The 25,535-nt window shown below is 35.4% G+C and overlaps 2 protein-coding genes across 4 annotated transcripts in view; both read right to left on the reverse strand.

Annotated features, from left to right (window-relative positions):
- Positions 1-8,350: 8,350 nt before the first annotated feature.
- Positions 8,351-25,535, reverse strand: part of LOC125253453 (urokinase plasminogen activator surface receptor-like) — a 551,125-nt gene continuing 533,940 nt past the window's right edge. Inside the window, exons 1-5 of one of the 3 annotated variants that reach the window (XM_048167414.1) lie at positions 10,572-10,657; positions 10,365-10,481; positions 9,971-10,102; positions 9,443-9,544; positions 8,353-8,658 (exon numbers count right to left, since the gene is read on the reverse strand). In XM_048167414.1, coding sequence (XP_048023371.1) covers positions 8,468-8,658; positions 9,443-9,544; positions 9,971-10,102; positions 10,365-10,481; positions 10,572-10,620 — 591 coding nt within the window. In that variant the 5' untranslated portion in view covers positions 10,621-10,657 and the 3' untranslated portion in view covers positions 8,353-8,467. Of the gene's footprint in view, positions 8,659-9,442; positions 9,545-9,970; positions 10,103-10,364; positions 10,482-10,571; positions 10,658-25,535 lie in introns of those variants that run through there. The other 2 variants (XM_048167416.1, XM_048167413.1) reach the window with 2 other exon arrangements.
- On the reverse strand, positions 20,096-21,214 carry LOC125253458 (lymphocyte antigen 6E-like). Its single transcript, XM_048167420.1, has 4 exons — positions 21,062-21,214; positions 20,869-20,988; positions 20,569-20,691; positions 20,096-20,326 (listed from the first exon to the last, which is right to left on the reverse strand). The coding sequence occupies exons 1-4, from the start codon at positions 21,108-21,110 to the stop codon at positions 20,259-20,261; spliced, it is 360 nt and encodes a 119-aa protein (XP_048023377.1). The 5' UTR covers positions 21,111-21,214; the 3' UTR covers positions 20,096-20,258.

Raw genomic sequence — 25,535 nt, forward strand, 5'->3', positions numbered from 1 at the left:
TTAGTTGCATGACGGTGAGAAAAAACATGCCAGAGGCAATGGATGTAGAATTTGCCCTAGTGAAAAAAACCTACCAAAATGTATTTAAAATAGGCCTACATTAATTTCATACTAACTACAAACCCATTATTATATATATTTACTGACATAAATATTCTAATTAAACTTTATTTGCAGTTCTTCTTTATTGCACAATGCATATTTCTTAAAGCAGAACTAAGTAACTTTTTTTTACCTTCATAAATAGTTTTCTAAGTCCTTACAATGGTTAATTGACTTGTAGTGGTGTGTTTGAGGCGTGCACTAACCCCCTCTGGCACGTCTACGTCAGAAAACAGCATTTGCAAGTTGAGCTGCACCGACCCGACACAATCTCGCCTCATGTTCACGTTCACGCGAAAGTGACAAAATGCTTTACGGTAATTCAAAAACAATGTATATATTATGACTTTATAAGACAATTTTGAAAATTACCCACCTCCATCGAGATTTCTTGTACTGCATTTGCAAAACTACTGCACTGGTGAGCGTTGTAGTCGTTGTAGTCCAGAGCTGCGCTTTGTGATTCACTGAAGGAACCAGTAGGGGGAGCTTCGCAAATCTTACTGAGTTCCGCTTTAATATTAAGCCTAAAATGTGTTTAATATCACTATTAGTAAGGATTGTATGATCACTGTATAATTTGAATGCAAGATATTTAAAGTGTACCTAAAGTAGCATTGCAATAGTTCCTTTAGCACAATAAAAAAGTATATCTTTAGTTGGACCTCAACACAAAAATACTTGTTCCAATTTAGTAGACTTTAATTATACCAATTTAGTATACTAAAAGTACAATTGCAGGGTACTTAATTTATATTAAGTCCATAAATACCCTTACGAAAAACTAGTATACTTCAAGTTCATTTGATCAAGTATACTAAAGTAATGTTCAAGTATACTTTATGTAGTAAGTATAATATCGATGTACTAGTAGTAAACTTGTAAGTGTACTATTTTAATACCGCTTGGGACTAAATTGCCCCAATTGAAGTATACGTTTAAGTGTACTATAAGTGTAACAGTAGTAAACTTTAACTAGTTCACATTTGTACTGCATCTGTACTAAAAGTGAACTTATACTAGTATACTAGTAGTTTACTATTTTAATACTAGTAGTAGCTACATTTTTAGTATACGAAAGTACACTTTGAAATATACTCTCAGTAAACTGCTAGTTTAGTGCAAGTATACTTTTAAGTTTTCTTTAAGTGAACATGACATCACACTTATAGTTTACTTTTTATATATTATTTTTGCACTTTAAGCATACTTCTATGTTCCTACACAGCAAAAACTGCAGTGTTAAATTAACTCTCCAGGGAGTACATGTGAGACCATACTCCAGAGTGTTAAAGTTAATGAGATAATTAAGTGATTAACAGTGATGATTGACCATTATTGAAGACACCTGATGATAACAAGCAGAATCACCAAAGGATAAAATCACAATTTTTAAGCCACCATCGTGGAGATGAGGGTTTGCTTTAGTTGGGCTCTTGACCCTTGACTTTTTTAAATAAAATTTTGTTTGGGTTGTTTTAACTGAGTTATAACATCCAGACAAACAAGTGTAAAAAATGATTAGGTGATGTTGGTTATGTTTTCACATAATCATTATTTGACCTGAATCACTGAACTCATTTGGAGCCCAATCTCTGAGTCAGATTTACATTATTGATTACAGCAGCTCTGTGATTCTACAGCACAAGATCAGCTTTATCAATACAACCTGAAGGATTTCACAAACAGTTGTTCTGAGCAAAAAACAAAAAACAACTGTCTTGCTCAGAACAACTGTTTGTGAAATCCTTCAGATTATGTTGATAAAGCGGAGCTTGTGCTGCCATAATCAATAATGTAAATCTAACTTAAAAATTGGACTCTAAATGAGTTCAGATATTCAGACCAAATAATGATTATGTAAAAACATAACCAACACCACCTGACCATTTTTTCCACTTGTTTGTCTGGATGTTATAACTCAGCTAAAACAGCCCAAACAAAATTTTATTTTAAAAAGTCAAGGGTCAAGAGCCCAACTAAAGCAAACCCTCATCTCCACGATGGTGGCTTAAAAATTGTGATTTTCTCCTTTGGTGATTCTGCTTGTTATCATCAGGTGTCTTCAATAATGGTCAATCATCACTCAATTAATCACTTAATTAACTCATTAACTTTAACACTCTGGAGTATGGTCTCACATGTACTCCCTGGAGAGTTAATTTAACGCTGCAGTTTTTGCTGTGTAGTATTAAAATAGTAAACTACTAATATACTAGTATAAGTTCACTTTTAGTACAGATGCAGTACAAATGAGAAATGTAGCTGTGAACTAGTTAAAGTTTACTACTGTTACACTTATAGTACACTTAAACGTATACTTCAATTGGGCCAATTTAGTCCCAAGCGGTATTAAAATAGTACACTTACAAGTTTACTACTAGTACATTGATATTATACTTACTACATAAAGTATACTTAAAAAATATACTTGAACATTACTTTAGTATACTTGATCAAATGAGCTTGAAGTATACTAGTTTTTCTTAAGGGTATGTAAATGCATTTGTAGTATACTTAGCATAAAATAAATATATTTCAAATACATTTTAGTATTTATTTTTCACTAGGGCGCACATGCAAGAAAAAAAATTAAATAGTGCGCACGATTTAGCCTACTACTTTTTTTCCTGCATGTCATGTCCAGGGCTCCATAATACGGGAGTAGAACACAAGAGGAAAAGTTCATGCTGCAGCACCTGCACTCGCAGCACCCTCTTGTGGCCTTGAGTTGCTCTTACATGTTTATCACCTTTGCTCTCCTTTACCAATAGCACTTTATTCCAAAACTTTAACACTTTATTCCAATAGTCCACTTTAGACATTCTACTAACTTTGCAACTACATGTCAACTAGCATTCTTTAGAGTATATTTGATGCTCCCAAAGACATTCTACTGACTATAAGTAACTTTGCAAGTGCCAAGTACACGTCACTATTCTACTACACTGTAAAAAAAGTCAGTAAAATATACAGCAAAACACCGTCAAATTCCAACGGTAATGGAACGTAAAACCAAAAACTTCCTTTTACTGTATTAAATAGATTGAATAACCGTTAATTGTGAGACTGGATACAATTATGTTTTTTACTGTAATAAAATGTTGAAATTATAAATATTTTCTGTGAAAACAAATAAATATGCATACATTTTACAATTAAATATTGTAATGTTGAAAATGTCTAAAAACCTTAGATTTTATGGTATTATTTGAGTAAAACCATCTCTTGGGGTTGTGCACATTGGAATTCACAGTATAAATCTGTAGATTTTTAAGCAAACAAAAACATTCATTTTTACAGAAGCAAGATGTTAAAAAATCCCACTAAACACTGGACGTCGGATAGACATGCAGATCATGTCTATATTAGGTCCGTCGGTCCATGACCATTTCTGAACATCTATTCGACGTCCAAACTACACAGTTAAAAAAAACTGTCAAATTTACGGTAAAATACCGGCAGCTGTGGTTGCCAGGAATATACCGTGAAAAAAATGTGGAATCTGTAAAAGACAATATGGTATACTGGTTTTGTAACCCTAAATTTTACAGTAGACAACGTTTTTTTTTTTTTTTTACCAAAATCATGGTAGAAAAAAACAAATATATTTGTCAATTATACAGGTCCACTATTTGGACGTCCAACCATGACCCAACTTGGACGTCATCTTGACGTTCAACATTTGACCTTTGAACGGGGTAATTTTTTTGGACGTCATTTGGACGTCAATAACAGATGCAGGAAATTGACATGATTAATATGTAATATTTGTTTTATAGGGCCTATCAACATGATTAATACATGAAGAGCTCAGATGCCATCTGAAATTTTCTTCTAGAATTATCATTTTTATCAAGCTTGTATATTTAAGTTCAATAATTTCACTTAAATGGCAGTGCAAATTACCTATTAATTGTAATTTAAGTGAAAGTACTTAACTATACACACAAAATCCCCAGTGTTAAATTAACACCCAAAGTGAACATATGAGTCCATCTTACCGGGTGTTAAAAAGTAAGACTGAAGCAGTGTTAAAGTTAATGAGATAATTGATTGATGACTGAGTGATGATTGACAATTAGTGGAGACACCTGATGATAATAAGCAGAATCACTGAAGAAACAACAAGAGAAAAAGAGAGAGACACAACATCTACAACTGACTTCCAGCCATTAAACATTATTACACTTATTATTAACCAGTTTGATTTGATTTCTGTCATCAACAAAAGATCTTACTGAGAATGAACAGATGTTTAGATGTTAATGTTTGAATGAAAGTTTAGTTTCACCATGATGGTGAAAAGCATTTCCTTTAGTTGGGCTCTTGACTCTATTTATTAACGTTAAATTATCTCTGGCTGCTCCAACTTTGTGTTTGTAAAGCACATTTGTTATGGTCAGAGAAAATTGTCAGATTCATTGGTGACATCCAGTATTGTCAGTCATATAGACGTTATATTATTTCTTTCTAGTAAATCTGTTACCACTTGAAATCTAGAAGAGCTTTTATAATCTGAAGAACAGAAATAACAATTAAAAAAAAACACAGACATCAAGAATCAGCATATGACCCTCAACAATGGTGACAATCAAACAAAGTGCTTCATGTTGCAGTGCATGATGGGAGCCACCAATCAAAACTCATCCATGGCTCCCATCATGCATTGCTGCATGAATAAATTATGCAGCTGAATTGTCCTGTAATTTTCGTAGATTGTTCATGTTTGCTTTATTTTTCTGTTGTTTTGTTGTGAAAGTAGCTTGTTTTGTGATGTTCAGAGTTGATCTGTTTGTCAGTATTTTGTATTTATTTATCATCACCGTTCTTGAGAATCATATGCTGATTCTTGGTGTGTGCGTGCGTGCGTGCGTGCACTCATTTTAAAAAATAAATAAAAAAAGTTTAATTTTTATAAGCACAAACGCTTGCCTTGCTCTGTTCTGTGATGCGCGTTCGTGATGTCATGTAATACACAATTACGTTGAAAAGGTCACGCTTGAAAAAATTTATGTCCTGAAGAAAATTTTCTTTTAGGCTTTTTAATATTAAAGCACCCAGGATACACACACGAAATGGGCATTTTAAACGATAAACTGACACAAATACATTTGAATATGTGGTGTATATGGTCCTCCTTCCGCACATTTGTAAACACGTCAACTTGACCTTTTCAACGTAATTGCGTATTACGTGACGTCACGAACGCGCATCACAGAACAGAGCAAGGCGAGCATTTGTGCTTATAAAACTTAAACTTTTTTATTTATTTTTGAAATGAGTGATCGTTTCGAAAAACTGTCAATTGGTTTACAGAAAGTTTCCGTACTATATACGGTGAATAACTGTAATAGATCTAACGGTACATTTAATGTAATTTTACGGTAAAATACCGTTAAATTCACAGTTTTTGGAAGTGAAAAATAACAATTCATTGTAAAATTTACAGTGAAAATCCGTAAATTGACATTCCCACAATTCCCTGCATGACACTTCACAATTGATATATTTTCGTTGAAATAACTGTTTCTTCTTAGTTTTTCTCATTTTTTTCTAATCAGTTATGTACATTAGGGTTTTATGTTACATCTAATGTTGTTAAATTAATGTTTATTGCATTTTTAAAATTTCTTGCATGTTACCATGATGGTGTTTAGTGTGTGTGTGAATGACACTTTGTGCACCTTCTATATATTAGTAGTGTGCTTCTCAGCTTGTGGAAAAGCTGCTTGTGATGAACTTTGATTCATCATGTGACTCTTATCACCACTGTGTTTGGTGACTGTCAGTGTATTATAAAGGTACAAAACAGATATTAGTACTTCATTAGGTTAGTAAATTAACATTATATTAGTTAATGAAATACGTTCTTTTACCGTAAATTTAACAATTTTTTTTTTACGTTGCTACTGTATTTTTTTTACGGTAAAGTTCTGGCAACCACAGCTGCCGGTTTTTTACCGTAAATTTTACTGGGATTTTTTTTTACAGTGTATTACTGTTAAATTAACAACAAATTACTGTATATATTATTATATTATAACTTTTTTTTACTGCAAATATCCGTAAAAAGCTATGGAAAGTTGCATTTTTTACATAAAATTACTGTATAATTGACAAATATATTTGTTTTTTTATACCATGATTTTGGTAAAAAAAAATACGTTGTCTACTGTAAATTTAGGGTTACAAAACCAGTATACCGTATTGTCTTTTACAGATTCCACATTTTTTTCACGGTATATTCCTGGCAACCACAGCTGCCGGTATTTTACCATAAATTTGACAGTTTTTTTTTAACAGTGTAACCTAACTGTCTATACTCCAATGAAAGCTAGTTGACATGTAGTTGCAAATTATTAGCATGTACTGTAGTTTCAATTGAATGAGAGTCAGTTGACATGAAATTGCAAAGTTAGTCTACTTAAAGCTAGTGGAATTTCTAAAGTGGACTATTGTAATAAAGTGTAACCCTCACACAGTTCCCCTAACCAACTTTCATCTCGGCACAGCAGCAAATGTCACCTTCAATACACTAAAACTAACAAAAACATGTCTCAAACCAAGTCATTCTTCCATAACAGTAACAAAGGTTGTGTATTTCAATTAGGTATTACTGTAGAAATGTATCAAATTGTTGTCTTCAGCTGTTTTTATTATTTATTAGTATGTTATTGTTTTGAACATAAGTTTACCAGATTTGAAAAATATATAGTTAAGGATAGCTCTCCATTGGTTCATGATTAATTCATACAGTGCCATCCACAAATATTGGCACCCTTGGTAAATATGATGATTCAGGGAGCATGAGATTTAAAGGGGCCACGCGCTAAATCGGTGCATAGTTAATGATGCCTCAAAATAGGCAGTTAAAAAAATTAATAAAAAAAAATCTATGGGGTATTTTGAGCTGAAACTTCACAGACACATTCAGGGGACACCTTAGACTTATATTACATCTTGTGAAAGAACATTCTAGGGCACCTTTAAAAAAAATCTCAAAAATTTAACCGTTCATCGAAGTAAAACCATTGAAAGTGGGAGAAATCACATTATGAAATAAATGTTTTTCTCCAACACATGTTGGCCACAATTATTGTCACCCCTAGAAATTCTTATGAGTAAAATATCTCTGAAGTATATTCCCATTCATATTTACATTTTTTAGCATTCCAGTCAACTAAAGATGTTACATATCTGCCTGTAAGAGGATGTGTGTCTATATCGTACAAATGCACAGAAATGAGGAGAGTTTGAGTGGACAAAGACTCTCTAAGGATCACATCTGGAGAATTGCAGAGATTAGTTGAGTATTAAGTCTCAGAAAGCCTAAAAAAATGACCAGACAGCACCTACATCCCCACAAGTTGTTTGGGAGGGTTTCAAGAAAAATCATCCAAAAACAAACTCCAACATATTCAGTTGTCAGACAAGACTGGAACTTTAAAAGGGACCGGCTTCTGATGAAACAAAAAAAAAAAAAAAAAAAAAAAGAGAGCTTTTTGGCAGAAAACCCACACATATTACAAACCCACAAGAATATAATGAAAGTTTGACATGTTGCCATGGCAACAGTATTCAACATATCATGAATCCTTTCACAGGTCTACATCTGCCATGTCTTGACATTATTATGATGAAGACTGAAGCAAATCAAGTAAAAATAAGAGAGGTATTTCAACGCATTTTGAAAGTGATACACTTCCTGCTGCCAGGTGGTGGTACTTTGACTTTGACTCACAATATCCATGTCCATGTGATCAGGCTCCTACAATAAACACACAGCTGAAGTTTCATCCAAATCAGTTAATTTGTGCAGAAGTTATAACAGACTTTCTGTTTCCCTTAAATAACCCTGAATAGCTGACTTCCTGTTGGGCTGGCTTATGACTTGGTCAGATGAGATCTATAACTGTATGAAGCTTGGTTCTGTAGGTGAAAAGGGGTGCGCTACAAAGCCCCTCAAATTCAACCATATAAAAGCGTGTGCCACAGCTTGTGGCCCTGATGGCCGACGATTTCTACATGTGTGCAAAGTTTCAAGAGTTTTTGAGCATGATGATAAAAGGAAAGAAAAGTGCAAAATAAGTAAGGGAACATACATAATCATACATTTTTCTTCTGAACATAAAGTTTATTAATTCACTTTTGTAAAAAAAATTAAGATATTATTTGAACTTCTGAACTTCTTTACAGCATGAAAAGGTTTATTAAATATGACCACAAGGACAATGTGATGTTTTTTAATATTTTGTATTTTTGTTTAATAAATTTTCACATCAGAATTTCAGATTGTACAGAGAAAATACAAGGTCTATATTCAGTACAGTGTGTCTGATTGTAGGATGAAGAACTGCTGGATTCAGTGCAGCAGGAAGTAAGAGAGCAGAGAACAGCAGAGGAAGAGGAAGCTCTGGGAGACACTCTGAGCACCGTTACACAGGTTCCCCTCACAACATGAGATGCTCGCATAATCACTAACTGACGCTGTGGCATCACAAACTGATTTAGAGACACAGCCTTTAACAACAGCTGACTGGCCTCCAAAAGTCGCTGATGAAAAGAAAGAAAACAAAGGCTGATTCATTCTAAGATGGATATTGGTATATGTGATCTGTGTCAAATGATTAAACCTAAGAGAGTTTAAAAGATCATGGGCCCTATCATACACTTGGCGCAATGCAACGGCAGGTGCGACGCAAGTGTTTTTTGCTAGTTCCAGCCCAACGCAGTTATCATTTTCACATCCAGCACCCACGTTGTTTAAATAGCAAATACACTAGCACCCATCTGTTCGCCCATGAGTGTGACTGAAAATGAGTGTTCAGGTGCATTGTTAGCGTGTTGCTATTTTGAGGCAACTGATAAAGGACTGCACCATTGACCAACAAAAACCTGCTCTGAAGTCAATGCCGCAGTAGTTTTTATTTTTTTTTTATTTAAAGAATGCGTTAGTAATATCAAATAAAGACTATTTATATGGAAAGACGCTTCACTCCTATTAGTTATGAATGGGAGAAACTGCAATGCACAATATGGTGGAATATGTAATTTAATTGGGAGTTTGCCAAGCAGTTTTTGAGATTGTAGGATTCCCCCATTCAAATAGATAGGATTTGGTCTTGGATGCCTGAAATAGCTGCCCGGAGGTGTTACGCCCAAAACACACCCATGACTGATTAAGAGACTAGACACAACCCTTGTCGTGCGCTCAAAATTTTTTCTGTTGTAAAACTAGCAAAAGAGGATTCTGACCAGCACCATACGCTTCAGACCATGCGCTTAGATCATTAAAATAGGGCCCCATGACTTTAATCTTCTTTTTTCAGATTCTCACCTGTTGCATTAACGCAGCGGTCTTCAGTTCCTGAACAGCTCAATATGGCTGAGCAGCTCTGTCCATCACAAGAGTAACATTTCTTTCCATTCGGGACAGGCTCTAAAGAGGGAAACAAGTATTCTTTTATTTTATTTTCTGTATAAAAGATCTAATGAAACACTCCTTTAGCGGCTCCATTCAATCAGTTCATGACAGACAAGACGCACCTTTTTAAAGGATTAGTTCACTTTCAAATTAAAATTTCCTGATAATTTACTCACCCCCATGTCATCCAAGATGTTCATGTCTTTCTTTATTCAGTCGAAAAGAAATTAAGGTTTTTGATGAAAACATTCCAGGATTTTTCTCCATATAGTGGACTTCAATGTAGCCCATGTCTTGGATGACATGGGGGTGAGTAAATTATAAGGAAATTTTCATTTGAAAGCAAACTAATCCTTTAATTTCTGATTGAATGTCATTTGGAAGTAAAATGAGTGTTGACTTAACAGAAGTCATTTGCATATGATCATTGAAGCACAATACCTGGAGCATCTTGGGCATTACACAAGTCTGAGCTACAGCAGGAAGTAGTCGTCTTTGAAATCCCAGTATTCATGGACATATTTAGACAGGCAGCAGCACAATTTTTAATTGTCCCTTTAGAAGTAGTGTCACCTAAAGAATATAAACGATACAGGAAAGACCAGTTAAACTGGAAAACTGATTTATAAATATGTCCACATGTAGCTTTTATTTCAAACTATTTTTTAAAATATAAATAATAATCATAATAAAAAAACAAAACAAATTAAATATCAGAAATCTATGTAGAATATTTTGTGATTAAAACTGTAAATTCTGCCATAAAAACAAGTAAATTATAGCAGCATCTCCATCAGTCAAATATAACAGTAAATTTCAATCATATTGGACTCACCGATTTGTGTCACAGATGTTATACTCATGCACTGAGAAGATCCACTGGGACATGTTTGTACCGTTTGATCACAAGAACCTGTCAGACCCGTACACTCATAACATCTCAGAGAGTGTCCTGTAGAAATAAAACAGAAACAGTGAAAGAGAACATGTAATGATCTGTATTAGTAATCAAAAACATCAAAAACACTATTTGTCTTTGTACCTGCAGTGAAAAGAATGAAGAGGAGAAAAACTGAGATTTGCAGATCCATCTTTGATCACGAGGTGAATGAAATAATGCGTTTGTTTCAGTGCCCATTTTATAGCTTATAAAAAGAGGAGGGTCTTCATGAGAAAATGAAAGAAAATGTAACAGAAACTTAAACTTCCTTAATTTACTTGCCAGTTAATGATAAATTATGGTTTAATATGGAAACTACAATGTGTACTAGGTTTACTTAAACCAACCTTCTTATAGTGATAATTGACCCAAAAATGAAGATTCTGTCATCATCATGTCATTCAAAACCTCTATGATTGTCTTTCTTCTGCAGTAAAGTAGATATTTTGAAAAATGTGTGTGAGTGTCCATAAAATGAAAGCCAGTGGGGTTCAATTTTGTTTGGACCCAAACATTCTTTAAAATATATTCTTGTGTTCTGCAGAAGAAGAAAAAAATCACACATACTTCATATGGTGGTGAGTATGAAATGTTTATGAGAAACGAAGTCAAGGCTAGTTCTTTGAGCTTTTCACCTAAATATAGGCTACTTTATTGTTGCAACGTTAAAGAACTAAAATAAGTGCAATTCAGTAGTATATGGTACAACTACACACTGTGAGTCATGATACATCCTGTTTATACTAGTGATGGGTGATTTCGAAACACTGCTTCATGAAGCTTCGACGCCTTTACGAATCTTTTGTTTCGAATCAGTGATTCGGAGCATGAATCAAACTGCCAAAGAGAGTTCAGTAAACGAGGCTTTGTTGAGTCATAACTGTTTTAAAACATTTTGAAATTTCAATGGTTCACCGCTGGGGGGCGATTTCTGTGAACCCATGAATCATGCGGATTCAATGATATCGCCCCCAGTGGCGAACCAATGTCTGTGGGTTTTACCTGATCTCTGATTAGTTTTATACATTTGTAGACGTTTTAGTATTAGACAATTATTAGTATTAGACAAGTATTAGTAAAATTAACAGGAATAATAGTACTTAGGCTAATAGTCTGGCCTGTTTAGCTGAGCCATCCATGGAACAAACAAAACAAGCCCTGAAAACTGATAAAAGAACACATATTATACAGACACGTGATGTCTAATCTAATCTTTGTATGCATTTTGGTCTGAGTTTTTGCTGCATTTACATTGTTCTGACCAGCAGGGGACACCAGCGAGTGGCGTGTCGAACGCTTCGAAATAGTGAATCGTTTTGCGAATCAATTGGTTCAATTGTTTCGAAGCTTTGGAAAGCTTTGTTTCTCGCATCACTAGTTTAACCATAACTTTCGTTTTCTCTGAAATTATGAACCACGAGCCTTTGAAAACATCAGGAGGAGTTTCATTTTCATGACAATCTCAAGCACATGACTAAAATTTTACTAAAAATTAGCGTGAAGAGTAGGCTAATATGATTTGAATATGATTTTTTTTTTGTCTGGCCCAAAATAAGAAAAATATAATCCATGCCTTTTCCAAGCTGCTTGATTACATATGCTGGAGCCTGTTAGGTACAATATATTTGTCTTTATTTATTTCTCTTTATTCATCTTTGTAGATTTTTAACATAAGAAAGCAAGAAGTATAAAAGCAAACATAATAGCAAAGATAACATCAAAATAAATAAACACATTAAAGAACTGAAAAGTGGGCTAACATAAACAAAGCATAGAAATTTTGAAGAGTATTATTATTATTTGCAAGGATCATATGCAGCAAAAATATTTTTCTCTTCCTTAAATGTTATTAGATCATTTGTGTGAAAGTATGTTGTCCTTTAAAATTGAGATTAAAAATAAAATACAAGGCAGCTAGAGAGACCTTTATCACACTTGTGCAATAGTGATATTCAAACACAGTAGTGACAAAACAATGTTTAGAGCTGTTAGAGCTGCTCTGAGGCAGTATGTTGATGAAATTAAATGCATAGTTTAATTTTATACAAGCTAAAAATATGGGTGTGGAGCACACTCTTAAATTTTTAATATATCAACATATTATGAGAAATACTTAATAGAATAGAAACCAATACAGAAATCCTAATGGTTAACACAAAACCATTACAAACCATCAGCCATTAACCATTACAAAATGGTTTCCATTACATAGAGTGTTTTGGGCATATTCCATTAGGATTTATTGGTTTGTATTGGTTTCCATTACAAATTTGTATTGGTCTTTATTTGCAAATATTTATTGGTTCCCATTAGATATGTACCCATGTACCAGATCTGGCCCACATTACTGGTCATGGAGGACCAACGTCCCGCAGTATGTAGCTCCAACTTTCTCACACACCTGCCTGTAGTTTCTGGTGATTCTGAAGACCTTCATCAACTGGTTCAGGTCTGCTTAATGGCTGGAGCCACAGTTAATTCTTCAAACAGGACTAGATGGCAATAAATACTGAAAAGAGAGAGGACAGACAACATATAATGGTATAAAGCCAGTTTAAAAATTTATTCATATGTATAACATATGAGAATGTACATACAGTATGACACCACTGTACTGAATTCAGTATTTGTCATTTAAGTAAGGATCATCTAATTTAAAATAAAAAAATGACACCTGAAATATTAACAGATAACATAAGCAAAATGTTCATGAAAATACAGTTGTATGGTGCAAAGAAAGTTTTTGTAAATGACTATGATAAATCTACAATGCAAAAACTGAGAATGTGTGACTGAGCCAAATAGCACTAGAGCAGAACCAATGATCTGATTACACACAAGGAAGAGGGAGAAAAATAAACAAAAAATAATATATCAGTCAAATATTACTCTGTATGGATGAATGTGCTGGTGAAATGAATACATTCAAGAGAAATTATTACATTAATATTTAATGTGATTTATTTCATGGCCTCAGTTATATCTTTTCGTAATTAATTAAATATTAGCTACAGGTGTTTGATTTAATTTGACAGAACTTTTCGGGTGAATATATGAGTCCTCTCTCTCTCTCTTTCACTCTCTCTCCCCGTGCATGCACGCTCCAGCTTGTGCGTGAGACAACGCGTACAAAGTTATTGTAAAATCTGTTATTTTTAGGTCACGATAACATGATAGTAATATGACCGTATAGCTTTGAAAAAATACAAACCACATGTAAATGATTTGCTGTCTGTCATCATATAAGCCTATATACATTAAACATATGTAACGAAATTTATTGTAATTTTTTTATTGTATTTATGCTACATAAATCCCCGTTTACATCACTGTTTAAAACTTAAAAAAAAAAAAAAAAAAAAAAAAAAGAGCCCGGCCATCATGCCTAGCTCGGTCTTAAGTTTAGTTGTCGCGTAAAATAGCAACGGAAAAACATTAATAAATCAAATTAACACCAAAATGGATGTAAAACGGTTTTTAAAGTACAAACCCGATTCCAAAAAAGTTGGGACACTGTACAAATTGTGAATAAAAAAAGAATGCAATAATTTACAAATCTTATAAACTTATATTTTATTCACAATAGAATATAGATAACATAAAGTGAGACATTTTGAAATGTCATGCCAAATATTGGCTCATTTTGGATTTCATGAGCGCTACACAATCCAAAAAGTTGGGACAGGTAACAATAAGAGGCTGGAAAAGTTAAATGTACATATAAGGAACAGTTGGAGGACCAATTTGCAACTTATTAGGTCAATTGGCAACATGATTGGCTATAAAAAGAGCCTCTCAGAGTGGCAGTGTCTCTCAGAAGTCAAGATGGGCAGAGGATCACCAATTCCCCCAATGCTGCGACAAAAAATAGTGGAACAATATCAGAAAGGAGTTTCTCAGAGAAAAATTGCAAAGAGTTTGAAGTTATCATCATCTACAGTGCATAATATCATCCAAAGATTCAGAGAATCTGGAACAATCTCTGTGCGTAAGGGTCAAGGCCGGAAAAACCATACTGGATGCCCGTGATATTCGGGCCCTTAGACGGCACTGCATCACATACAGGAATGCTACTGTAATGGAAATCACAACATGGGCTCAGGAATACTTCCAGAAAACATTGTCATTGAATACAATCCACCGTGCCATTCGCTGTTGCCGGCTAAAACTCTATAGGTCAAAAAAGAAGCCATATCTAAACATGATCCAGAAGCGCAGGCGTTTTCTCTGGGCCAAGGCTCATTTAAAATGGACTGTGGCAAAGTGGAAAACTGTTCTGTGGTCAGACAAATCAAAATTTGAAGTTCTTTTGGAAAACTGGGACGCCATGTCATCCGGACTAAAGAGGACAAGGACAACCCAAGTTGTCATCAGCGCTCAGTTCAGAAGCCTGCATCTCTGATGGTATGGGGTTGCATGAGTGCGTGTGGCATGGGCAGCTTACACATCTGGAAAGGCACCATCAATGCTGAAAGGTATATCCAAGTTTTAGAACAACATATGCTCCCATCCAGACGTCGTCGCTTTCAGGGAAGATCTTGCATTTTCCAACATGACAATGCCAGACCACATACTGCATCAATTACAACATCATGGCTGCGTAGAAGAAGGATCCGGGTACTGAAATGGCCTGCAGTCCAGATCTTTCACCCATAGAAAACATTTGGCGCATCATAAAGAGGAAGATGCGACAAAGAAGACCTAAGACAGTTGAGCAATTAGAAGCCTGTATTAGACAAGAATGGGACAACATTCCTATTCCTAAACTTGAGCAACTTGTCTCCTCAGTCCCCAGATGTTTGCAGACTGTTATAAAAAGAAGAGGGGATGCCACACAGTAGTAAACATGGCCTTGTTCCAACTTTTTTGAGATGTGTTGATGCCATGAAATTTTAAATCAACTTATTTTTCCCTTAAAATGATACATTTTAAAATGATATGTCATCTATGTTGTATTCTGAATAAAATATTGAAATTTGAAACTTCCACATCATTGCATTCTGTTTTTATTCACAATTTGTACAGTGTGCCAACTTTTTTGGAATCAGGTTTGTATATTACCTCAGATTACCAGAAAATGAATTGTCTGAGCGTCTAGTCGACCGTTATAACAGTTAACGTTATAACATTTAAACACAGCAAGCTAAATAATATCATCAGATAAACAACAAAAGTGGGTGTAATTTAATTCCAATGAATTAATTCATTACCATTTCGACCTGTTACACTAATTTTAATAGAAATTACTATAGAAATATAAAAAGCTTACCTGTTTGCGGTTTCAGTCGATTCCGGAATGACATTCCATTATGCTGTTCCAGCAGTCTCATTGGTTGGAATTAATCACGTCATGTCAAATTACTAATAATTTATATCTATTTATTTATTTTTTGCCATTTCAGAAAAATAATATATTAATATTGTATATATATATATATATATATATAATATGTAATTGTCTCAGTCTGACTTTACTGGTCAGGGAGCAGCTACAAACAAACAGGTAAAGACAGTACTTGTCTTGAATGTAATAACATTGGTGACATTTTACTAAATTGTTAAAAATAGTTTGATTAACCCTGTGCCTTGAGCATTTAATCGTAAAACAATGAAAACTTGTACTGTGCTAGGAACATGATGGGTTGCCCACGGTAAACCTGCTATGGGCCCCGGAGCTAACCAACTGGGGGCCTGTGTGGGACTGTCCCACAGAAAACTCACACTTTGTGGGAGAGGAATGAAATCACATTAAACATGAGTTCTATGTCGATAAATTAAAATTGATTTCTGCACATCGTTATGTTATTTTTGTACACACACAAACAAACACGTTGTGTTTTCATGTTTTATGGGGACTTTCCATAGACATAATGGTTCTTTTACTGTACAAATTGTATATTCTATCCTCCTACACTAACCCTACCCCTAAACCATACCCATCACAGAAAACATTCTGCATTTTCCTCATGGGGACCAAAAAATGTCCCCACACGATTTCAGATATTGCCATCTTTGTGGGGACATTTTATCCCCATAATGTAGGGTTTACCAGGCCACACACACACACTCCTCCCACCCAGTTTTTTAAAACAAAGTTATGACATTGTCTCCCATGCAGTTACACTGCAAAAGGGAAAATGAGACGTGTAATCTATATGTTGCCAAAGAAGTTCTATTGGTCTTTAATGGTATCCAATAGGCAAAACATGCCACCAACAGAAGAAAACAAATTACCAATAGAGACCCACTAGGACCATTACAGACCATTACAGTTTCCATTAAATCCAATACAGTTCCATTTGAAACCATTAAAACATTACAATTTCTGTAATGGTTTCTATTATTTTTTTCAGCAATAACCACCTAAGCATTAATTTTTAACCAGCCCCAGATGACAACAGGCTGGGCATATTACAGAAAGATCTTAACTTCAGAATCCATCTTATCTGTTTGGTAACCATAGCAATTTCTAATCCTAAAAGCTGTCTTAACTTTAGGACAACCCCACTGGTGTCCTAACTTCAAACCTTTTTAAATCCAACGGTAAAAATCACAGTATAAAAGACTTTTTTGAGAATGGCGTTACATTTATTAATTATACAAGACAAAGATCAGCTACGGTTGATGGTGGAGAGACTTTTGGAGGACCCAGAGGATGTGCTGCGTTTTGATGATAACATATTTGTATATTTTCGTGAGAGAGCGAAGGTGAAAACTTGCCGAATAAAGCAGGCTTTACCTTTTCAACAGAACAGGACCATTGAAATTCAGGCCTAATCCCAATTCTATTTTATTACCCCTTCGCCCTACCCCTTCCATCTTGAAACAGAGTGGCAAGGTGTAGGGGTGAAAATATTCCCCCAAGAAATGCGACACCACTACTACACGTCATCATACCAAGTTTCTTTTATTAGTGTCCTGTAACATACCAGTATGAACAGCAATGAAGTGCGCATATCAACAGAAATAAGGCGCGAGCATGTTTAACAGATGGGCTACTCACTCCCAACAATGTTTTGCGCTGTATTTTGAAACGGTGCTCGGTTTCAGTTCAAAAACGAACCTTTGACTTTCCCAAGACTGGTGAAGCCGCTTTTCCAAGCTGTTTGTTTAACCGTTGCATTTCGTGCCGAGCCGAGCCGGCCGTTACTGTCGTGCTGTGATAACGGAGCTCTTTGCAATGTAAATACAAACGAGTCAGTTGTTATCTTGGTAACGCAAGAGTTTACCAAGCGGCAACCTCCCCCAGTTTCTCTTGAGGCCAATACGGAAGTGACTTAAACTGCAATTCATCGACTGGCCGCTAGGGACAGGCTCATTGAGTTCCATGTTAAAATGGCCAATTTTACAGCAGAAAAAAACATGTTTACAGGTTGGTACAAATTGTGGTTTTGGTCTATACTGCTAAATTTGCCCTTCATGACAACTCTGAGAGGGGTGAATTTTTTTATAACTCATCTGTTTAAATTATATTAAGCCTTAAAGTTCTGCATAATTAAGGGCGTGTTCACTTGAGTGTCAGGTGGATCGCGCTGCTGTCTGTGAGCCATCACTTTATTCCAGCCGCTGAATTTGGCATCTCAGCCGTGTTTGTGCTTTTTTCAGGATTATTTTATACAATTATAAAATAATATGGTTTTGCTGCGTTAATGGTCGAGACAGATGTGCGTCTGTGTAGATGTGCACACATGCGGAAGGAAAGGATCGTCGTGGCACTGGCTAAAAGTTTTGTTCGTGAGATTTACTATGACTATGGCTGGAGAATATCCCTCTCAAGACACCACAAACTCCGACAGCACTGCTTGGATATTATAACTTAAACTGCTGCATTTTGGACGCGGGCTCATGGTCAAGTTGAGCTAGGTGGTGTGGTTTCAGTAACCATGGCACCTCAGTTCAACCAAGTCCCGCCTTTGCCCATTTTCGGTTATCCGGGAGTGACGTGCGTTGACGCGCAGCTAAGATGGCAGCGGCCTCATTTTCGCCTCAAAACTGCTCTTGAGAAATCTACGGGTGATGTCACAGACTCTACGTCCATATTTTTTTACAGTTTATGGAGATGCAAATAGCGACTACTCTATGAAGGATGACAGATATTTCTTTTAACTGTATTACTCATTTGTGTTCACATAATTCAAATAGCACGTTTAGCAAGCTACGGAGAAACTGGCACCCAGACAACAAGTGATCGATCTTGAGAGGAAATATCACTACCATGATCACTACATGCATTCTAGCAGCACTGTAGTCGGTGTATGCAGGGAAATTTCTCATACCCCTTCATTCGTAGTGTGGTCCCAAAAAATCTTCGTTTGAAGGGCTATCTGGTCCTTCCCCTTACCCCTAGCCCACCACTCCAGCCAAAAGAGAATCGAGACACCCCTACCCCTTCACGTGAATGCGCAAAACGAAGGGGTAGGGGAAAGGGCCTGAAGTCTTGAATCTGGACTCACTGAAACAGGAGGAAGCTTCCCTTAAACACTCCATCTAATCAAGGCGATAAAGAAATTATCATTGATTAATACTACTAATAATAATAATTAAAATGGCATGTTTATTGTTGGTCAATTTCCACATTTTTTTAAAAACAGTAAAAACTTTCAGAAAGCACTAATTCATACGCTTTTCATGCTGTTCAAACTTTACACAATTTTTGACTACTCGTGATATTGTGCATCTTATGAACCATCACTTGTGTATTATTATTATTGTTTGTTTGAATTATTGAATGACTTGTAACATTTACCCGTTTTATCACTGTAGGTCAAATCAAACTGCACACAGTCAAATAAAGAACAATACCTGCTGCATTGCAAAGGTCAGTGTCACAGCAGCGGACTGAAACTGTCCCTCCAATTGCTATCTGTGTCAGGAACAGAATGCGCACAACAGCGTAGTCCAAATACTACTTACTGCACCTTTAACAAAGACAGATATATGTAACAAATATGTAAAATCGGGTTTTTCCATTTCTTCAGATTTTTGTCTTGATATATTTTTTTATTAATTTAAATATATAATATATTATTTGATCATTACTCATCAGATCCTCAGTACTGTTACGATGATCTCAGGCACAAAGTTGTAACTTTAATTTTACTGCGCTAAAAACCAGTTCACTCAGATCATTATTTCAAGTTATTTTGATTTGATTGGGCTCAAGGAGGCATTAGAGATGATGTCGCTCTATGTTTGTCACACCTCACAAGCGTGTTATTTCTCAGGACACATATTTCCTTTACATTTGTCAGGTTTGGTCTGTGTGTGTGTGTGTGTGTGTGTGTGTGAGTGTCACCAAGTAAGAAAATAAATATATTAATCTTGTAATTCTCTCTGGACAAATGTCTTTTTAAAGGCTTGATGTCTTAAATGTACATGTGAGCAGTTGTGAATTATAGTCATATTGTTTCTAAACATTATAAAGCTTTGATTGGTTCACCCAAACACACATTTTCATGATTTGTAGATACACGTGTTTCCAAATGAAAAACACATTTCACATACTCTACTCATCTTAAAGTATCTTGTTTTCTGTGTATGAAAGAAATGTTTGTGTTTTGATTCTTGTATGAAGAATTATTTGGCTATAAAGACAATCTGCTTATAATGATGATGCAGTATATTTGTTTCGTATTTGTTTATTAAAATGCATATTTCTGAGTTCTTCAATTCATGATACAAAGAACAGCAGAGCAACAAAAGCTTTATTCAGTAAACTATAGTAATGCATCAGAATGTGTCTCATATTCACTGATCTTCACTGTAGAATCTGAAGTCTTGAATCTGGACTCACTGAAACAGGAAGTAGAAGAGCAGAGGAGAGAAGAGCAGGAGGAAGCTTCCCTTAAACACTCCATCTAAACAAGATGATGAAGAAAATAGTATTATACTACTACTACTAATAATAATAATAATGAATTAAAATGGCATGTTCATTGTTGATAAGTTTTGTCACAGTTTCCTAAAACAACAAAAACTCCTTTTCATGCTGTTCAAGCTTTACACTATTCTAGATTATAATAGTGGTTATGGAAAAAGGCAACTGATAGATGAATACATGTAAATGTAAATTAGCACACAGTCAAATAAAGAACAACACCTGCTGTGTTGCAGAGATCAGTGTCACAGCAGTGGAGAGACACTGTCCCTAATTCATTCTTTTGGGTCCCTGGATCACATTTAGGTGTACACCCTTTAGCTGTGTAAGACACCTTAGAGGAACCTGCAAAAAGGACAAACTTCCAAAATAGGCTCAAGACACAATTCCAGAAATCATGTTCCTCTTGTAAGAGACAAATAATTGCAATTATGTGATGAGATTAATATATATATATTTCTACTTCACATTATCACTTTCAGTAAACTACAGAAGTAAATTTCTACATCACACCGAACTTACCAACTGAATTTTCCACTATAGTCTTTCCACATTTAGAAAATCCAGCTAGACATGCTTCCACTTTTGCTTCACAGAACCCCGTCTTTTCAGATGAGCACGAGTAACACTGGAGTGAATATCCTTAAAGACAGAGAGAGACATTCAGTGATCTCAGTGTACCAAATAATACATTCAATACTTGCTGTTTTTGTACCTCCAGTGAAAAAAAAGAAAAGAAGAACAACAGAGACTCGCAGATCCATCGTGTGTCAGGAAGAGGATGAAATCACAATGTTTCCGTTCCTTTTATGTCTGTTCAGAAAGGGGTGGGTTTAATGAAGAAACTTTGTGTCCTACACACACTTGACACATTCAGACACACACAGTGAATGTTTTCCATTCCAAAATAATGATCAGCTTTTAATAATGGATTACAGTAATCTAAGTGAATGATTTTAAAAGAAAGTAAAAAAAAAAAAAAAAAAAAAAAGGTTGCAATGCTGTTCTAGCTGGTGTCTATAGGGGTGTTCTGACATTGTTAGGCTGTTCTGGAGTGCGTTTCCCAAAGCTTATATGGTCGCAAGTTCTGTTGTTACCAATAGAGTTCAATGGGACTTACGACCATGGTTCACCAACGATGCTTTCGGGAAACGCACCCCTGGGTAGCGTTTCCCAAAAGCATCGTAAGCCTAAGATGATCGTAGCTCCATTGGTTTCAATGGAGCTACGATCAACTTAAGCTTACGATGCTTTTGGGAAACGCAGCCCTGGCTGATTAATAGAGGGTATGCACGTGAAGTCACCGTCGACCGTTATGCCTGCGGTTACGCCCACTGAGTGGCACAAAGACTGAGCGGCAGCATTGGTTTTCCGCGTGAATGCCGCAAAAAACACACAAAACACATCTAAAACGGGAATGAGCTTTGTGATTGACTGTACAAATAGCTTTGACACAAAACCTGAGGTAATATATTTAAAGACTGCCGAAGACTTCAGCAGAGAAACATGGATTTGCAGTTATCATTTTGTGTCAAATTGTTGGATTTTGAGGTAAAATCATACCGTATTGTATTGTTATATATTGTTTTGACAACTGATCAATTAAATATTTAGCATCTTATATTCTGCATTATTAGGTGTTTTTAAATAAACACTGACACAAACTATACAAGTTTTAGGGCTGGACGATATGACGATACATATAATATTGATACAGGCCCGGATTGGCTAATCGGGAGCACCGGGAGAATTCCCGGTGGGCCGATCTGTTTATTTGGCCGCGAGTGCCGGTGTTGTCATGGCATCCCACTGAAATGTGGATGCTCTAGAAACTGTGGACGCGGCCAAATGTACTAATCTGAGTAGCCTAACTTTTTCCTAAAAAACATTCAGTGACAGATTTAGGCCTGGATGGCACAGGGCGGCACGGGGCACCCGCGCAAGAAAAAACAAACAAACGAATGCGCGATCGGGTTTTTACCACTCATTTGCACGCAACGTCAATGATATATGGTCACTCGGTGGGTAAATTAACCTGGTCGGCAGGGACTCGGAGTGTGCGCTCGGAGAAGACAACTCACTCAAAAGTATACGAGAAGAAGGGATAAGGTGACGTCTGTAGGGACAGCGGGACAAGTTCTAAATCAACGCTAAATTATGGTAAGGCAAAAGGTCTAAGCCACCGGAGGCCGATTTAAGTAACGTAAATGAATAAAAAGGAAGAGAGGAAAACATGCAAAAGATAAAGGCATGTATGCAGCTTACTCATATCGTAATAATAGTAGGCAAATAATAAAACATGGCCTATCACTTATGTTGCTTGCTATGCTTACACACTGGCCAACAATATTCATTTTTCTGTCCAACTAGCTTAACCAGACAGTAAAATGTGATTGTAACATGTAACTTTTTTTTAAACAAATGTAATAGCCTACTTTAATATTTTACTGTAAAGTTGTGCAATTTTGTAGGATTTATGGTATTTTGTGTTATTTATTTGCCTCAATTTGTAATAATTTAAGTAGCTATATACATTTATATAAAATAGCAAAATTTTATGTTAAATCCACTTTAATAAAGATCTACATTTCTAAATTTCCTTCATAGTGATAGACATGAAAAATGTGCTTGGGTTTAGTGGACGATTACTGCCATCTACTGGAAAGCAAACACTTAATTAAATTAAAATTAAAATAACATGAATTTTTAACTACAGCCACTAGATGGCTGGAGAATTAATCAATGGTGCACATTATAAAATCATTGTTATAACTATAAAAATAACTCTATATCAAATTTTAGCATTTTTTGTACTATCATGGATATTTGAAGATATTTTTGAAAAATACAATTATATACAAGGCTGTAGAGAACAGTGCACTATTGCAGACTTATATACTGAGGTTTTAATTACATTATTTTAATATAGTCAGTCGTGAATTAAAGTGGGCCGGTCTAAGGCATGAAACTCCAGGGCTGAAAATGAGTCCCAATCCGGCCCTGCATTGATATAAATGATCACTTCAATTTAGAATCACCTATATTGTAGTTACATCAAATATTCACAGGCAGATTTGCTTTATAAAGCCTTATAAGGAGCGGTTTAAGATTTCCTAACTACAGATAAGATGAGATTTTGTATGGTAGGATAAAAATCCTAAATCAAGTTAAGATTTGCTTCAGTAATACGAATTTGTGAAAATTCTAAATTAAGTTATCATATCTTAAGTTAAGACCTAAGAGAGAAATTTTCTGTAATACACCCTGGAGAGGAAGTGGCGGTGGCCGCGGCACCAGCAGGTTTGGTGAAGACCAGATGAGAGCACAATGACTCAGAGATAATGCTTTAAGCAGGTGTTTCCTACCCCACATTTTGGATGTCTCCCTTATTTGACCCATATTTTTATGGTCTTGGAGTCTCTGCTAATGAGCTTAAGAGTTGGATCAGATGTGTTTGACTAGTAAAAGTTCGAAAATGTGTACTGTTGGTGTGCCTCCAGGAACAGGTTTAAGCTCAAGGGTGCTGAACCAGTCCGGCTGCCAGACAAGGGGAACCCGCGCGCAGCGTCTCAGGTTGCAAGGTAGGGCTGGAAGGGGAACGCAACACAGCAGGACTGAATAAGACAGCACTCGACAAGATCACAACAAAGGAACACAGTAAGGTCATATATGGTGTTGTTGGTGAAGATAAAAGAAATTTTAATTTACATATAATTACTGTCAGGCGGAAAACATATTTTTTAAACACCGTGTTGTCAAAGTTGGTATTGTGTCTTTAGTTCAAACACTTGTATGTGTCGTTATAATATGAAGATCAGGCTCAAGTGGAGGTAAAAGGTTTTTGACCAGCGAATGACAGAGTTTGTTTTGTCTGTCACTGAACAGCCGCATCTGAGACAGTCATTAGACAATGCACATATAAGGTTTGTTATTGAATACATCTGGCCATCTCATACATCTCATGAAAATGAAGCTCTATGCACAGGATATTTAAAACAGTAATACTTTACAGTGTTCATAGGTAACATTAGTTAACACAAACTAATAATGAACTGCACTTCTACAGCACTGTAGAAGTGCAAGAAGTGCAAATTTTAATTTCACCATTTACTAATGCATTATTGTAGTTGTTAACATTAGTTAATGCACTGTGAAGAGAAAATGTACCACTAGCTTGTAAAAATAGTAGTAAGGCAATAATAAAACTGTAGTGTTAAACACTATAGACATTGACTTAAATGCATCATCTTACACCAACAAAGTCATGTTGGATTTAAGGAAAGATGCGCCAGTGATTCAGAATTTTTTTCAAAATATATAAAATATTATTATAATATTTTGTATTTAAAATACTATGATATAAAAGTAGCAATAAATTGGCTGGATTTGATTGAGGAACTTGTGGATTTTTTAAAAGATGGGGAAAGACGAAGCAGGAGTGAAGCCCAATTTGTTTGTTGTAGTTTAAACAAACACAAATATTGGTGTAGAACACAAGACGAAAAAATCCATGCTGCAGTCAAAGACTGTATTCACCTGCACTCGCAGCGCCCTCTTCTGGCCTTGATTTGCACTTACATATTTATCACCTTTACCCTCCTTTAACTGTAGAGGGAGCACAAAAATAAAGGGAACACTTTATTCCGATAGTCCACTTTAGTCATTCTACTAACTTTACAAACTCCTTGTCATCTAGCAGTCTTTAGTATTAGTAGACTGTCTGCTTAATGTCTGCTAACACTATTTAGATGCTTTCCAACTGACATTCTACTGACTATAAGTAAATCTGCAATTACACGTCATATTATTCTACTAACTAACTTTCTACTAATGCTCCAATGAGAGCTAGCTGACATGTAGTTGCAAATTAGTGAGATTCTTGTGTTCTACAGAAGAAAGAAAATTACACATACTTCAATTTACACACAGATTTAGTTATTACCTGTTCGTTTGTGAGTAGGCTATGTAAAGTTATTGAGAAACCAAGTCAAGACTAGTTCTGTGAGCTTTTTATGTAAATATACTTTATTATATTATCCATGCATTTTCCAAGCTGCTTGTCTGATGTGTGATTACATGGATTATGGAGCTTATTGGGTAAAATATATTCTCTTTATTTATTTCTCTTTATATATATATTATTGTAGGTTTTGAAGTGGAAAATTTTACATTGTCATTTTTTTTCAATA

The sequence above is a fragment of the Megalobrama amblycephala genome, linkage group LG18 (genome assembly GCF_018812025.1).
Source record: "Megalobrama amblycephala isolate DHTTF-2021 linkage group LG18, ASM1881202v1, whole genome shotgun sequence".
NCBI classification, from domain to species: Eukaryota; Metazoa; Chordata; class Actinopteri; order Cypriniformes; family Xenocyprididae; genus Megalobrama; species Megalobrama amblycephala.

What these genes read in the sequence shown, in the direction of transcription:
- LOC125253458 (XM_048167420.1), bottom strand. Translation starts at nt 21,110, where the DNA reads ATGGATCTGCGAGTCTCTGTTGTTCTTCTTTTCTTTTTTTTCACTGGA. An exon ending in TATAGTGGAAAATTCAGTTG is followed by an intron (nt 20,692 to 20,868) that starts GTAAGTTCGGTG and finishes TCCTTTTTGCAG; the next exon opens with GTTCCTCTAAGGTGTCTTAC. An exon ending in TGATCTCTGCAACACAGCAG is followed by an intron (nt 20,327 to 20,568) that starts GTGTTGTTCTTT and finishes CATCTTGTTTAG; the next exon opens with ATGGAGTGTTTAAGGGAAGC.